The 15,077-nt window shown below is 51.6% G+C and overlaps 1 protein-coding gene across 1 annotated transcript; it reads right to left on the reverse strand.

Annotated features, from left to right (window-relative positions):
• Positions 1-103: 103 nt before the first annotated feature.
• On the reverse strand, positions 104-9,235 carry PIGT (phosphatidylinositol glycan anchor biosynthesis class T). Its single transcript, XM_032350526.1, has 12 exons — positions 9,008-9,235; positions 8,278-8,455; positions 6,312-6,439; positions 5,875-5,975; positions 5,675-5,761; positions 5,053-5,140; positions 4,846-4,943; positions 4,590-4,755; positions 3,741-3,941; positions 1,661-1,826; positions 1,474-1,557; positions 104-761 (listed from the first exon to the last, which is right to left on the reverse strand). The coding sequence occupies exons 1-12, from the start codon at positions 9,192-9,194 to the stop codon at positions 509-511; spliced, it is 1,737 nt and encodes a 578-aa protein (XP_032206417.1). The 5' UTR covers positions 9,195-9,235; the 3' UTR covers positions 104-508.
• Positions 9,236-15,077: the final 5,842 nt, after the last annotated feature.

Raw genomic sequence — 15,077 nt, forward strand, 5'->3', positions numbered from 1 at the left:
TTATCTGTTGGGGTTTTGGGGGGCAATGTAGGAAGTCTTACGCAGGTACCGAGGAAACAAGCCCTAGCTCCCTCTTCCTGGGCCTCAAGGACAGGAGGCAAAGAACCAAGGAAGCCGCTTTTATTCCACAACCGGTAAGTCCCAGCTACCACAGTGATACAAGTTCTCCACAGCATATCTGGGTCAATCCTGTCCTAGAGCTTTCTGCTGTGATGGAAACGTTTGTCCACACTGTCCAAGAGAGCAGCCACGAACCACTTTGGTTACTGAGCACTTGAAATATGGCTGGAATAGCAGAGGAAATGAATTTTTAAATTACTTTAAATTCAAATGCCACACGTGGCTCAGGGCTACTGAACTAGACAGCACAGCTATGCCCCGGCCTCAGCCAGGGCCAGTTTGGTTTACACACCAACTCTGGAGAGAGCAAGTGGCAGAAAGAGCCCTTGGGGCCACCAGCAGCCCTCCCCAGGGAGCAAGAGCAGCCCCGCTGTGCAGGGGGCAAATCTCAGAGTGGGGGGACACCACGGGCACGCCGGATGAGGTTGGCCAGCCGCTTGGCCAGGCCGCCCGTGCTGGGCTCCTCAATGTGGAAGGTTCTGGTGAGGAGATTATAGAAGGAGCCATAGCACACAGCCACCACGGTGCACGTGAGGCAGATGACGTTGTAGGGCATGCTGAAGTCCGGTGTGGGCAGGTTCACCAGCAGCGGCTCCGTGTACAGGCGCACAAAGTAGCTAGAGCTGTCCGAGACCGGGTACCTGGGAGTCAGGAAGGAGAGGTTAGGGAGGCAGGCCTAGGATGCTCCCCTCGCCAGCCCACCCTGTCGCCTCTCCAAGCTACACCGGGCCCATTCCCGGTGGGAAGGGTATGCAAAGCCTTGTCAGCCTCAAAGCCTTTTTGAAAGAAGACATCTCCGGTCCACACAGAAACAAGAGACAACACGGGAACCTGATCAAAGGCGAGCCGCCTTGTGCTGAATGAAGGAGGGACGGGGCCCCGCCTTTGCTGGCCGCTTCTTCCTTAGCCTCTGGTCTCCACCTCGAGGCTGTCTCCTCAGAGAAGCCCTCCTGGATAAGGCCCTAGATTACTTCCCAGCACCCCTGACCCCATTACCCCAGACCAAACTCTCCCCTCCAGCCTCTTTACACGAGCAGGAGAGGGGCAAAGCTGTCCTGTGTCCTGTTGTACACCCAGTACTCTCTGAAGAACCTGGAATTCGATTAGCCTCAGTGAAATATTCATGACAAGAAACAGTGAGTACGTGCAGGCTCTAAGTACAGCTCTTCTTGCCTCTTTCTTCTTCTAGAACCACTTCAGAATCATTTCCCAGAGTCTGGACAAATATTATAGACCACTAGGATTTTTACTGAGTTAACTCAGCACATTGCTTTGGAAGGGGCGACACCCGGCCTTGACCTGGTCACCCACGTGGCTGCCCACCCCGAAACCGGCAACAGAGGTCACACTTACAGGGACCTGAAGAGGGGGCTTTCCTCCCAGTCCACGGGCTTGGCTGCCACCATGCTGGGCACAAGGGCACTGAGGACAGACGGGCTGTGGAGAGGCAGAGGGGCATGGGTGTGTGTGGCTCCCTCATCGGGGCGAGCGGCATGGCAGGCGGCCGGGAGGCTGGGGGCAGACTATGAGGGGAGCCCACCTGACATAGAAACCATGGTTGGGGTCCGGGGTGTACTCGGTCCACTTGAGCAGCGCCCGCTCAAACTGAATGGAGACCTTGGTGGCCGAGTTGGCCGGCAGCTGGATCAGCATCTCCAGGAGGTGTGGCTGTAGCCGGTCCTGCGCAGGTTGGTAGTGGACGTAACCTGGGGACAGACAAGGGTCACCCACCCCTTTCTGCGGCCGTCACACTACCCGCACCCTCGTCCCTACCCCTTGAGGCCCGAGGCTCTGGGTCACAGGAGCCAGGCAGGTTCAGGGAGGGGAAGCAGGGTCTTGGGAAAGGGCAGCTGTCCCAAGGGCACGTTCAACCCATTAATCCTTTCATCACAGAAACTGGGGTGCCCAGCATCAGGCGCCTTATGTGGCGCAATGGGAAGTTCACAGAACCACCAGGAAGTTTCCTGGCCAAAATGTGGGACCTGAATCTAATCAAGTTTCTGTATCTAAGCACCAACACCCCAGAAATGCAGGGGAGAGAAGGGCCTGTTAACCACAGGCCCAAGGAGAGATTCAGGGTGTAAAACATTCCATTCCATACAACAAATGACCAAGTTTCTTCACAAATAGATTCAAAAAGAGAGAGAGAGAGAGAGAGAGAGAGAGAGCGGGAACTGCTATAGATCATGAGACTTAAAAGCAAACAGCCCAGTGCAAGATGTTGTTCTTGGGGAACCTGAGTGGCAGGAGAGGGAGAGGACACAGAACTCTGCTTTCTGTTCGGTTTTCTCTAAACCTAAAACCGCCCTAAGAAAATGAAGTCTATTAACAAGATAAGCAAATGCAATACGAGGACCCTGTTTAGTTCTAACTCAAATAAACTATCAAGTGTTACTGTTCACTGGGGCGAGTAGGCATGATAAGGACGGGCGGTGTTTTGGGGAGGCCCTCTCCCTGTTAGAGACGTAGACCGAAGCACTGAAAGGTGGATCTGACGTCTAGGATCAAAAGAAACTCCAGCAGAAAAGTAACAAAAGCGAGAAAACGAATCAAGGGCAGAGATGACAAACGGAGCGGGGGAGCGAGATGGAAGCCGGCCGCGTGGGAATGTGTCACGCTCCCCCACGTGGGTGTGTGCCTGACACTTTCCAGAGCCAAAGGTTAAAAAACAAACCAGAAAAGCCTACAAAATACGGGCATAAATGTTCGAGAAGATTCTGAAGGGGACGCAAACAGCGGTGCTGAAGGTAAGGAGAACAGCCCAGGTTGGAAAGTGCAGGCAACGACGGGGTAGTCATGGACAGTGAGTCTGGGTGTTTGGAATGTGCCAGAACCTCTTCCTGACAAGTCCTCTGGGTTAGGTCTCCCTCCACTCCAAACCACAATGGCTTTGGCGCTATGCCTGCCACCTGACAGAAAGCACGCAGTAAATACTAACTCCTCTCCAGAAAAAGCGTGGCAAATAAAAATAAATTTTTAAAACAACACCTCTTTACCCCTCCCGAAGAGGCAAAATCCATCTACTCCAGTTTTATCTTTTTGGTTTCTGATACCGTGTTCCTTGCACAGCTAACCCATTCTCCACTGCAGGCCTACGAATTGGCACAAAAGGATGTGCCCGGAGCACCAAGGAAGAAGGGGCAAAGAAATAAAGTTGGGAAATCACTGCTCTCACGAAGTCCTCTTAAGAACCCCCAGTCCTGGGGCGCCTGGGTGGCTCAGTGGGTTAAGCCTCTGCCTTCCGCTCAGGTCATGATCTCAGGGTCCTGGGATCGACCCGCATCGGGCTCTCTGCTCAGCAGGGAGCCTGCTTCCCCCTCTCTCTGTCTGTTGCTCTGCCTACTTGTGATCTCTCTCTATCAAATGAATAAATAAAATATTTAAAAAAAAAAAAGAACTCCCAGTCCTGTGTGTTTTAATTATCTCTGCTTTACAAATTACTTCCAGGTCTGGCACCGTAGGGCTGCCGTCCCCACATTTCAAGCTCTTCCAAATTCTGCCTATGTGGTTTTTTGAGGTACATGAGGAATCACTGCCCTGAGAAAGGGGGGTCTGGGAGATCTGGAGGGAGAACAAGACGGGGCAGGGGAGGAGCAGCAGCTGCGGGCCTTGGCGCTCACTCGGTTTGTTCTCCTTGCCCTTGGAGGTGATGGTGAGAGTGTGCACGTAGAGCCGCAGGTACCAGGGCACGGTGTCCAGCAGCAGCACGGGGAAGGCCCGGTACGGGTGAGTGTTGTACAGAAGCGTGTTCAGCTCCCCGCTCTGCAGCCCGTAGCCACTCACGTATCGCTGGGCGTGCAGGAATGGCGCCGGAGGGGCCTCTGTGAAGACGAGTCCACAGTTAAGAGCTTCTAAAGGAAAGGGTCACTCCTCAACCCCGCTTCCCTGGTCACATCCAGAGTCTCACAGCCAAGGAGGTGACGGGAGGCCATGGGGAAGAATGTGGCCACCAGAAGTGTGCATCCCGGAATCATTCCTGTCTCCCCGCCCCCCACCTCCGACAGCATGACAGAACCACTCTTCTGTACTAAGTACCCATACGTGCCGAGCCCGTTGTCCCTCCAACCCAAACCAGGTGCCCTCATGATAGTCTGCACTTGGCCTCAGGAACACTGAATGCGATAATTGTTTCAGACCTGCCTCAGTCGACAGACATTACGTCACCTGAATGCAGGGTATCTCCAGTCTTCAAAAAATCTTTGCTAATAATTAAATGAATGTGTGAATAAACTCTGTGTTTTGCATTAATAATCTCATCCAATCTGCTGGGTAATTATGTCCCCATTTTCTAGATGAGGCAGTGAGGTTAGGAACCTGCCCAAGGTCATAGAGCTTAGAAGATGTGGAGTTAGAATCAAGACATCGACTCAGAACCTAGGTCGAACCACACGCCTTGCATCCCAAGGTAGGAGTCTCCCCTGAGACGGAAAGCCCCTAGCCCAGGGCCCCGCCGGCCCATGAGCGCCCACCATGCTCGGGAGGGCTCCGCCACTTGAGCTGGAGGTTGAGGTTACGGGAGTTGTTGATCACGGCTGTGTCAAGCAAGTCGTAGACGGCGTAGGTCTTCCGGGTCCCGAGGGTGACGTCCTGGTATGTGGTGGTTGGGGGCGGGTTCACCTCCAGCGTCTCATTGTCCTGGGGGCACAAGGGCAGGGCTGCGAAGTGAGCAGAGGCTCAGACTGGCCTTGGGTGGAGGGGGACGACTGCGACTGGGGACACGGGTACCTGGTTGTGGCCGGTGATGTCTACATAGACACGGCTCTCTGATGCCAGGGGACAGGGCTCTGTGAGGGTTCGGGAGAACATCCGGAAGAGGGACCAGTCTGAGGAGCGGAGAGGAGGGTTGAGCGGGGCTGAAGACTAGGCCTGGTCGGCAGACACAGGGCGGGACCCGTGACGGTGGGTAGCCAGCGAGTTGCCGAGGCAGCCTACCTTTCTTCCCCTGTCCTGTGACGAAGGCATCGTACACCACGGAAAGGGTCTGCCTCAGCTCCCAGGAGATGCTGGTACAGCGCGCGTTCTACCACAGGGGCCAGACAGCAGCAGTTGGGACGCACCCATCCCCTTCCCCCACGCACCGCTGCGGGGACTCCCACCTGGGCTTGTCCCTGGTCTGTCATGCGCCCTCCCACCCATCCATTTGCTGCCATTCATGACTGAGCATGTGGCCCTGTACCAGCAGCGGGACGTGCACCAGCCAGAGAAACCGCCACCGCCACCCACAGGCACTGGCACTCCTGTTATTCTCACTTGACAGATGTCGAAATCAGGCTCAGGGAAATGAAACGAGGTGCTCGAGGTCATGCCTGCGGAGTGACCGGGCTGGCCGCTGCACGCACAGCTCTGTCCTCCACCACGATGCCCCATGACACGGATTTACTGAACGCCTGCCAGGCAGCCACTCCATTTCCACGGTGTGTCCCAATGCCCCAAATAATCGGGATCCCAGCTAACGCTACTGGCGTGGCCCGCAAAACACACCAGGCTACGTGCTTCAACGGCATGTTCCCTCAGAGCAGCCTGAGGGCACCTGCCCCCGCTCCCCATGACTTACTCTGCACACGGGACGGATGTGCACCGCCTGGGAGTGGTAGCTGGTGTGGAACAAGCGGTCAGCCTTCAGCAGCACAGACAGGCCTGCCTGGAGGAAGCAGGAAGAGAGGAAGAGTCAGGGCCCCTCACCGTGGGACACCTGCACAGGGGCCTGGAGGTCAGGCAGGGAAGCGGCGGGTGCTCAGAGCGCTCTGGCCTCACCTTGGAGCTACAGGGCAAGAGCTTCTTCCAGGGGGTGAGGTTCTCCGTGCAGACAACCTCCCGAGGCAGCACAGCGTAGCGCAGGAAGGAATGATCAGTGCCTGAGGGAGACACAAGTGTGTCTGGGGCGAGCCCTGTGGCCCAATAATTCAGGACCCACACTCCTAAGACAGTGGGGGAGGACCCCCTCCTGCTCGCCATGCAGCTCTCCCGTACCACCACCCTAATGGTGCTGGCTGGGGGTGGGACACCTCTACCCCTCCCCTCCTTGGGAGAAGGCAAGTTAGAGACAGCATGGTCTCAGGAAGCCTTCCTCCGGGGTCTGCACACCCAGGGGATTTAGGATCCAGCCCAGCTGAAGGAGGAGGAAGCTGAAGATAAAAGGAGGCAAACATTCGGGCAAGAGGGAGAAGGAAAGGGCCACAGGGCTATCTCACCATTGGCCAGCCCCAGAGGTTTGAAGGAGGCAGTGGGAGTAACCGTGTTGGTAGAATCGATGAAGTTCAGAGAGGCGCAGAAGATCCCCGAGAGGACATTACTGAGCTCCTTCCAAGATTTATCCACACTGGATGGAGACACAAACCCACTCACTGGCACTGGGCTCCCTCCCTCCAAGCCTGCACTTAACAGACTGGCTAGCTGATGCAGCTGCCGTGCCCCCCCTGCCCTGCCCCCCCTGCCCTGCTCAGCTGCCTCCTGGGTCTCGCCCCACCCACCACTTCCTCCTTACTCTCTTCTGGACATCCCGGCATCCCCATAAGTCTCTGCTCAGGTGACTCTTCCTCCTGCCTGGCAATGCAATACTCACCCCTCTTCACTCACAGTCAAAGAGGCTCCCTCCTCTAGAAAGACTTTCCAGCCTTCCACACCCACAGCCTCCTCCTGTGCTGCCATCTGACTATCTGAGCCTCTCCTGAGGTCCCTCCTGGGACATGTCGAGGGAGCGGCAGCCTCTTGTTCTAAGCATCTCTTCTCCTCAACTAGGCTATGAGCAACCTGGGGATGGGAACAAGTCTGGGTCACTTATGTATAGCCCACAACACCACATAAAGTGCCCACATCTTCAGAGGCTTAGATCAGCCCGCTGATCCACTCTGAAGTGTGCCCAGCTAGGCAAAAAAGACAGACTTTCTGGTGCACACACCCTGGCCATGAAAGTAAGTCCTGCCTCTACCCTCAGAGCGGGAAGTCCTACATCCATAAAGGCTCACTGAACAAGGGAAAACAACCATTCTAGTACCCTACAAAAATATCAAATTAAATTAGAAAGAAATATATCACAAAAGATTTGCTCTCCATATTAAGTACAGAAAGTATAAAATCAAAATTCTAAACACCAGCACCATGTTATAGGAAATTATGAGCTGAGGGGAGACAGTGATAGCCAGGCAGAGGGGGACATTGGTGGGGAGGGGGACAAAGGAGTTAGAATTCAAGCAAAAAAGAAAGACTCAGCAAATCTAGAAGTCACAGCTTGCACCTCATTTTCTATCATCTTAGCATTGTCCTGGGGTTTTTTGATAACCCTCTGTTCAGAACTTTTCAATTGCTCCAATAGTTAAGCCTCATGTAAAGACTGCAGAGTTGACGCTTGAAAGCTCTATACAAGCTGTAATTATGTTTCACGTGGTGAGGACAACACTGACCCATGCCGCTTTTCTTACAATTTGAAATTACTGACTGATATTTAAGTTTGCCAAGTTTCACCCTAAAATCCAGATTTCTGGCATCTCTTGAAAATGAGATTACCTGATGACAGTAGGCCTCTATTCCCAGATGGCCACAATCCACTGGGGGTGACTGACAGCTGTCGTCTTAAGCTCTCTAGCCTGCCACAGTCCCCACCACTCCCTATTATGTCCCCCTTTTAAAATCATGTTTGTCCTACAGATTTCTCATAATGGGATTAAGAGCAAATTGTGGTACAACGTGGCACCTAAACCTGTCCCTCTCCCAAACAAAAGTTAGTCCTCCAGTGCCGAGATCTGGAATTCTGTAGGTCAATTCTAGCCCACAGATGTTTTGTTTGGCCCTCATGGTACCATCATCTTCATCATCATCATCATCATTATGTGAATGTCTTTTAAAAAAGGTGATCCAGTTTGCCACAGACTTCTACTGCCTTATATCCAAGTAAGCTTCAAATTATCTATCACCTGTCTCTGTAGATACATCCATGTGCTACCTGAGGTCTGGAAGTGTCAGGAAGTGAAAAACACCAAAGTAAAGAATGCCACTCAGTAATATGGTAGTATCGTTTCTTATTTCCGATGCCGCCTTTACCCCCCAAGGAATTGCTGCCTGCTGGAACTGCTGCCCCCCAAGAGCAGTGGCAGGATGACAACACCGGCCGCAGCCACATTCCCTCCATTGCCTGCAACAGGACTCAGGGTGGGCACTCACTCAGTGACGGTGTCCTGGAACCAGACCCAGAGTTCTGCACCTGATGGGGCCTGCAGGAAAGGTGGCCCCCAGTACCGAGTCCTCCAGAAGCCTTGTGTGAATGACAAGTGCAGCTCTCGAAGAGAATACTTGGAGATCAACTGCCCCAGGGCTTTGGGAAACAGCCTATAATGAGACACTGGAAAAGGGGAGTAGGTGAGTGATGACCCTGGAGGGCGGGGTCTCAGCCACCCCAAAGCAGCAACAGACCCTGAGCTCTGAGGCCAGGGAGATCTGAATGCAGGACCAAACTGCCACTCACTAGCGATGTGATCTTGACCAAGTGCCCTTATCTGTCTACATCTCCAACTTCTTCCTCACAACCTCTTACAGAACTTAGCTCTGTGCCTAGCTCCCAGGCTCGACGGCAACAGCCAACAACATCATCATCCGAGTTGTCGACAAAGGGCTCTAACTAAAGGATGGGAGTGGCAGCCCAGACCTGAGGAAGAGCACCTGGTCTAGAAGTCTGGAGGAGTCAGTGCCCCTCTCCGGGCCTTAGTTTCACCACCAGTACCATGGGGTTCTTCAGTAACTATCCCATGTTCCCCAAAGAGCTAGTTTATCCAGCCCCACGCTCAGGGGCCAGAACTCCCCCCGCCCAGGGACCAGGCTCCGCCCCCGGGATCCTGGCTCCGCGCTCCCTCCCAGCAGGTGCCACAGCTGTCTTTCTCCAGTCTCATCCGCTCACCTTCTTCCCGCTGCAAATCGGAATCCCACCGTGTGCGGAACTGGAATGTGGCGGCTACGTCCCCAGACGGCAGCGGGGTGATAACAAGCTCCTCCCGCAGGGTGTCGCGTGGGGGCTCTGCATGGCCCCTGACCCCCGGCCCCAGGAGCAGAAGCCCGAGCACGGCGAGCGGCAAGGCCGCCGCCATGCCTGCGGCTGCTTCCGCCTCTCAGCGGTGCCCGCCCCCACGAAGGCCGGCCTCCAATAGGAAGAACGTAAGAGAAATGACTTCCGGTGCTATCCCGGAAACCGGGGCGAGGTTACCAGAGAGATGGCCGGCCTGGGTCGTTCAGGGCGGGTGGGTTTGAGGGGGCACGAAGGGTGGTGGACGTCTGGCACTCTGAATTGAGGACCGCCCCCATCCCACTTTGGGCTATTCGTGTCCATCAGAATGTGCTTAATAATACAGAGCGCTGCCGCTCTGCCTGTGTGACAGAGTTGAGGAAACAGACTGAAAGAGTCTTTCGCGAGGGTCACATGGCAGGGATGGTGTGTGCGGCTTCCTCAGCTTCTAGGCGTGTCCATTTGCCCAGTCCTAAATGGGGTGCAGAGCTTTCCTGTAAAACCCCCAAATAACTGGCCCCTTTATCATGAAATATGTCAAACATCAGCAAAGTTGGAAGAATGAGCCCCCGTTATAATGAACACCTATTTATTTCCCCGTCACATAGACTCCTCCATTAACATTTTACTATACTGGCTTTATCACATTTTGGTCTGTAAGTCCCTCAGTTCCTCTTATGTTCTGATACATGTCAAATTGCAGACATAATTACATTTCTCCCCTAAATATTTCGGCATGCATGTCACTAAAGAAAGCTTAATGTTTGTTTACATTTTGGTGTAAAATTTACACACGACGAAATGCGCAACTCTAAAGTGCACATTCACGGAGTCTGACAAAAGCATACACCTGTGTAAACCAAACTCCTATCAAGATATAGAACATTCCTAAAACCCCAGAAAGTTGGTTAATGCCCATTGCCAGCCGACCCCTGGCCCCTCCTACCTTCCAGAGGCGATTACTATTGATTTTTCTCCACAAAATAATCTGTTCTAGGGGCGCCTGTGTGGCTCAGTGGGTTAAAGCCTCTGCCTTCGGCTTGGGTCATGCTCCCCGGGTCCTGGGATCCGGCCCGCATTGGGCTGTCTGCTTAACAGGGAGCCTGCTTCCCCCCTCGCTCTCTGCCTGCCTTTCTGCCTGCTTGTGATCTCTGTCAAATAAATAAAATCTTTTTAAAAAATAATAATCTGTTCTAGAGTTTCATGTGAGTGAAACCATCATATAGAACGTGTATTTTCTTGAGTAAGAGTTCTTTCACAGGAATAATGTTTCTGAGAACATTCGTGTTCTCGCTTGTATCAGCAGTTTCTCTTTATTGCTATGTGGTTTCACATTGTAAGAATATACCTCAGTTTATCCATTCTCCTGATGATCAACACTTGAATTCTTTCAAGTCTTTATTTTGAAGTCGGTTGCTGTATACCTTATTGTCCATTGGGTAAATAGTTAGGAGTGGTTAAAGGTCATAGATAATGTTTAACTTTTTAAGTAACTGCCAGATCTTTTCCCCAAAATGTATCATTTTATACTTGCACCCACCATATATCAGAGTTTTGGTTGAGCCCTATGGTATATGTAGTAGTATCTTACTGTGGTTTTATTTTGCATTTCCCTGGTACCTAATGATGTTGAGCATCTTTTCATATGCTTATTGGCCATACATATATTTTCTCTTGTGAAGAGTTGAAATCTTTTTGTATCCCCCACGATTTATATTAGCTTGTTTGTCTTGATACTGAGTTGGTGGAGTTCCGATGTTAAATTCCTGCTTTGGGTTTTCCAGCTGCCCTACGAGGAACACGTTCATGAAGTATTTTGCTCATCGTCTCTTGGTAAAACTCACAACCATACTTCTACAAAGAGTCAGATTTGGTTTTGGACAGGTCTGCTGAGATATACCCCAACCAACCAAAGAAGAAGTGTCAAAAAATGTCTTCCTGTCATTATGCCCTCATTCTACTTCCAACTAGTGTTCTTCTCCCACTCAACATGGAATAAAGGCCATGAGTTCAGATGTCAGAAAAACCCCCAGACCAGCTTCTAATCCACAGGAGCAAGAGCAATCTGAGGATCGCTTTTCTTTTGTAAAATGGATGAACCTCCTTTCAGCGTTGTTGTGAGGACTAGAAATTATGTATATGTAGGACCTAGAATGTAGTAAGTACTTAATCATATTGACCATCATTGACTCAAACAGTTCTTGGAGGTGTTCTCCATTTTGATCTCCATTTTGCAGATGGGAAAACAGGTACAGAAACTCAGATGTTGCCTAAGATCACAGTCCGTCATGAGCCAGGACTAGAGTTTATTCCATCGACCTCAAAAAATAATAATAATAATTTTTTTAAAAAAAGAGGAGCTGCCATCATTATGATTATTTTATATTTTTATGCTTTGTCTTCTTTTGAAATTGCCTGTCCCCATCACTGAAGACCCAGTCGCCTCCAGACTTAGCTTCTCCCTTTGTACTGTTTTGCAGTTTTCTGTGCACTTCTGCTACAGTCCGTGTTCTGTTTCTGTTATCTATGGCCACATCCACTCCTGGGAGAGCTCCTGGTCACCTTCGTATTCCTGTTGCCTAAGCAAGGAGGCCAGCACAGACCAGGTGCTCAAGAATGTGTGGATGAACAAGTCACAGCACAGTTCATACTGTCCCCACACTGCCATGTTGTTCCCAATGTCAGGTTCTGTGCATTCTTTAGGGACTACAGTGTGCACCTTCCAGGGAATCTTCTCCCAAGCTGTGGTCCCTCCTATTTCCTCCACAGATAGGATTCTAAGGGATGAGTCTGTCTTCTTCCCTCCTCCCCAGAGTCTGTGACAAGCCCACAATAGCCACACTGTGGCTTGGAGACTGAAAGCTGGGCTGCTTGCCTCGGAGCTGGCTCCAGATCATCCTCTCCTCTCCAGGGGCACTGCGTGGCCTCAAGAAACAGTCAGCTGGAGCTGCTGGCTCTGAAGGCTGGCCAAGCCCCTGTGGTTTGGCAGAAGAAGAGATCATTGTCCAAGCAGGAAGTGGTCCTGGGGTCTCCGCTGACCCTAGACTTTTCCAGGCAGGGCTGGGGCTCATGGAAGCTGACCTGGAAGCTCCCCAGAGGCTCACATACAATTTTGCTTCTCCAGACAACTGGAGATCCCTGTCCCCAGGCAGGCACCCTGCCCCAAACCTCACAGATCTTAGCATCATGTGCCTGGAGTACTAAGAGATTTGTCGACATATTGACAGCAACCAAGCTAGTCTAGCTTCCCGTCATTTGCCTTGGAGGGGAATAGGGTGATCCTGGGAGCTGAGAAGCCCGGTAGAGCAGAGATATGGACTTCACAGGCTGCAGCCCAGAGAAGGCTCAGCCACAGTCAGACAGGTGGTTGAGCTTTGCTACTCCAAAGGCAGGGAGAAGGAATAAGGACAGGGCCATGTCTTTTATGTGCAGCAAAATCAAAAGCAACCCAGAAAAACTGCAAAATTTCACACGAGACTAAGCCCCGGCCCAGTTTAGTAGATGATCTCAACTTGGACACAGAGGCTTTTAGACAAAAGGAGCACAAAACTCCCACAAGTTTCTCACCAGCGCTAGGAAAAGCACTTCAGAGCTGTCACTTACCATGGCCTCCTACAGGGGTGGAAGCAGGCTGGGACTACGGGAAGACTGCAGGCCTGTCACTCACTCAGCCTGGGTGGCACAAAGAACTTTGGGATTTAGGCTGAAGGCCACTGATCCCATGGGTTGTGTTTGATGTACAAAGGGAGGTGGAATGGTTTCTTTCTTCTGATGTGAGCAATGACTAGACGCCCTTCCAGGCTGGGTCCTAGAACCCTCCTTTCTCCTTCCACTCCCCCTCCCTCCCTGGGCACGCACACTCTCTCACTTACCACCTACACACTGGTTGCTCCCCTCTATTTATTTTCTCAGCCGAATCCTCTCTAAATCCAACACTCCGAGTGCCTGCCCAACGTGTCTTCCTGCAGGTCTCGGAAGCACCTCAAGCTCACCATGGCCAAAACCAAATGTGCGACCTTCTTCCAAGACCTGGCTCTGCCCTGCACTCCCCATGTGGGAGAACAACTCTCCACGTCATCCTGTCGCACAAGGGAGAAACAATGGTGGCACCCTGACCTCTTCCTCTCACCTACCTGTCAAATCTTTTGGAACCTGTCCCCTAAATCTCTCTCTCCGTTCCTTCCACCTTTCTACAACCTGTCCACCTCCGTGCTAGTCCATTACCCAGCTATGTAGCTGGCTGCCATCCACCCCTGGTTCCCAGGCATCCAGGCTGGTGCTCTCCAGGCAGCACTCCATGAGGAGCCCCCCCACTCCCCCTGCCTCCCTCACTCCCCTTCCTTGACTCCTCCTTATCCTTCAGGGCTCAGCTCAGATGCTATTTTCTCAAGGGAAATGCCCCATGACTCCTCTTAATAGGTTATTAATTCCTTCCTCGCACTGGTCAGAGTTGCAGTTTTGCACTTGGACCCCCACTAGACTCGACTCCCATAAAAGCGGCACTTTCTTTTTTCCACTCTACATTCCTCACTCTGTGTCTTACAGATGTTTAACACTGACATTTAATTTAATAAATATTTATAGAATGAATGTCATTTATTTTTTATAGCCTGCCTCAACCCAGTCAAGCTGATCATTACCATTTATCTCTCGCACGGGAGTACTGTTAGGTGTCTATCCTGAGCCTGTCCTCTTCCAGCGTATTCCCTACACTGTGGCCAGAATTACCTTTTTAACAAGCAAATGCAACCACCTGTAGTCCTTCATTAGTTCCCATAAAGTTCAGATTCATTAACGTGGCCTCTAACATGTCAAGTGCCAGTTACCTATCCAAAGACTATTGTCCTCTTGTTCCTTAGAAACATAACCCTGATTTTTATCAAGACAGCAGCATGCTCTACTAAAGGCCCATCCTGACCTCTCCAGTAGCCACGGTGCTTCTGAGAGATTTGAAAGGTAGTCAGAAATCAGATGCACGGACTCAAAAAGCTTATTGTCTTTCCAAAGGCCAGAATTTTCTTTCTTCCAGGTAATGTTGTGTCCCTGTGTCTATAAAACATCTGTGAGACGTTGTTCCCGTTAGCAAGCTCTGGTCAGTGGGATGAAAGTGGACGCCACTGGTTAGAACTTCCAAGGACGCGTCCTGAAGCGGAAATCGACAGCAGGTTGTGCTTTAGCCCGTCCCCAGTTTCTCTCCCACTTTCTCCCGGTTTCAAGGACACGATGGGCAAAGCTTCAACAGCTACCTCAGACGGGAGCCGTCAAAGGGAATTCGAGCCCTGTGGCTGGGACGGCTGAGCAAAAAGAGCCAAAAAGGACCTTGGAGCAGCCACATAGCCCTGCACTTTGGACTTCTTTATTTATTTATTTATTTTTTTAAGATTTTATTTACTTATTTGACAGACAGAGACCACAAGTAGATAGAGAGGCAGGCAGAGAGAGAGAGAGGAGGAAGCAGGCTCCCCGCTGAGCAGATTTCGATGTGGGGCTCAATCCCAGGACCCTGTGATCATGATCTGAGCTGAAGGCAGAGGCTTTAACCCACTGAGCCACGCAGGCGCCCCTGGACTTCTTTAATGTGAGGAAATAAATTAAGCCTCTTAAACCTTTTACTAGCAGCCAAATTGAAACTTGATATAGGCTTCCAAGTATTTCACGAGTAAACTTGGTCAGTGTCCCCGCTCTCACCTACCTCTTGTCCCGAGTTGCAACAGTGCAGCCCTGCTGAACGTCTCTCAGTTCCTCAGAGCTATTTTTCTCCATTTACCATCTACCCAGGCTGCTCTTTCTGCCGGGATTACAGCCCCCACTTGGCAAATTCCTACTCAACCTCTGGATCTCAGCTTAAAAATCAGCTCTTCGGTGGCCAGATGAGCTATCTTCTGATACCAGAGTTGTTCATCATGCTACTGATTACCCCACGAACCGTGGTGTTTACTTGGTTTTCTCCGCCAGAGAGAGAGTCAGG

Source organism: Mustela erminea, chromosome 7 (genome assembly GCF_009829155.1).
Source record: "Mustela erminea isolate mMusErm1 chromosome 7, mMusErm1.Pri, whole genome shotgun sequence".
NCBI classification, from domain to species: Eukaryota; Metazoa; Chordata; class Mammalia; order Carnivora; family Mustelidae; genus Mustela; species Mustela erminea.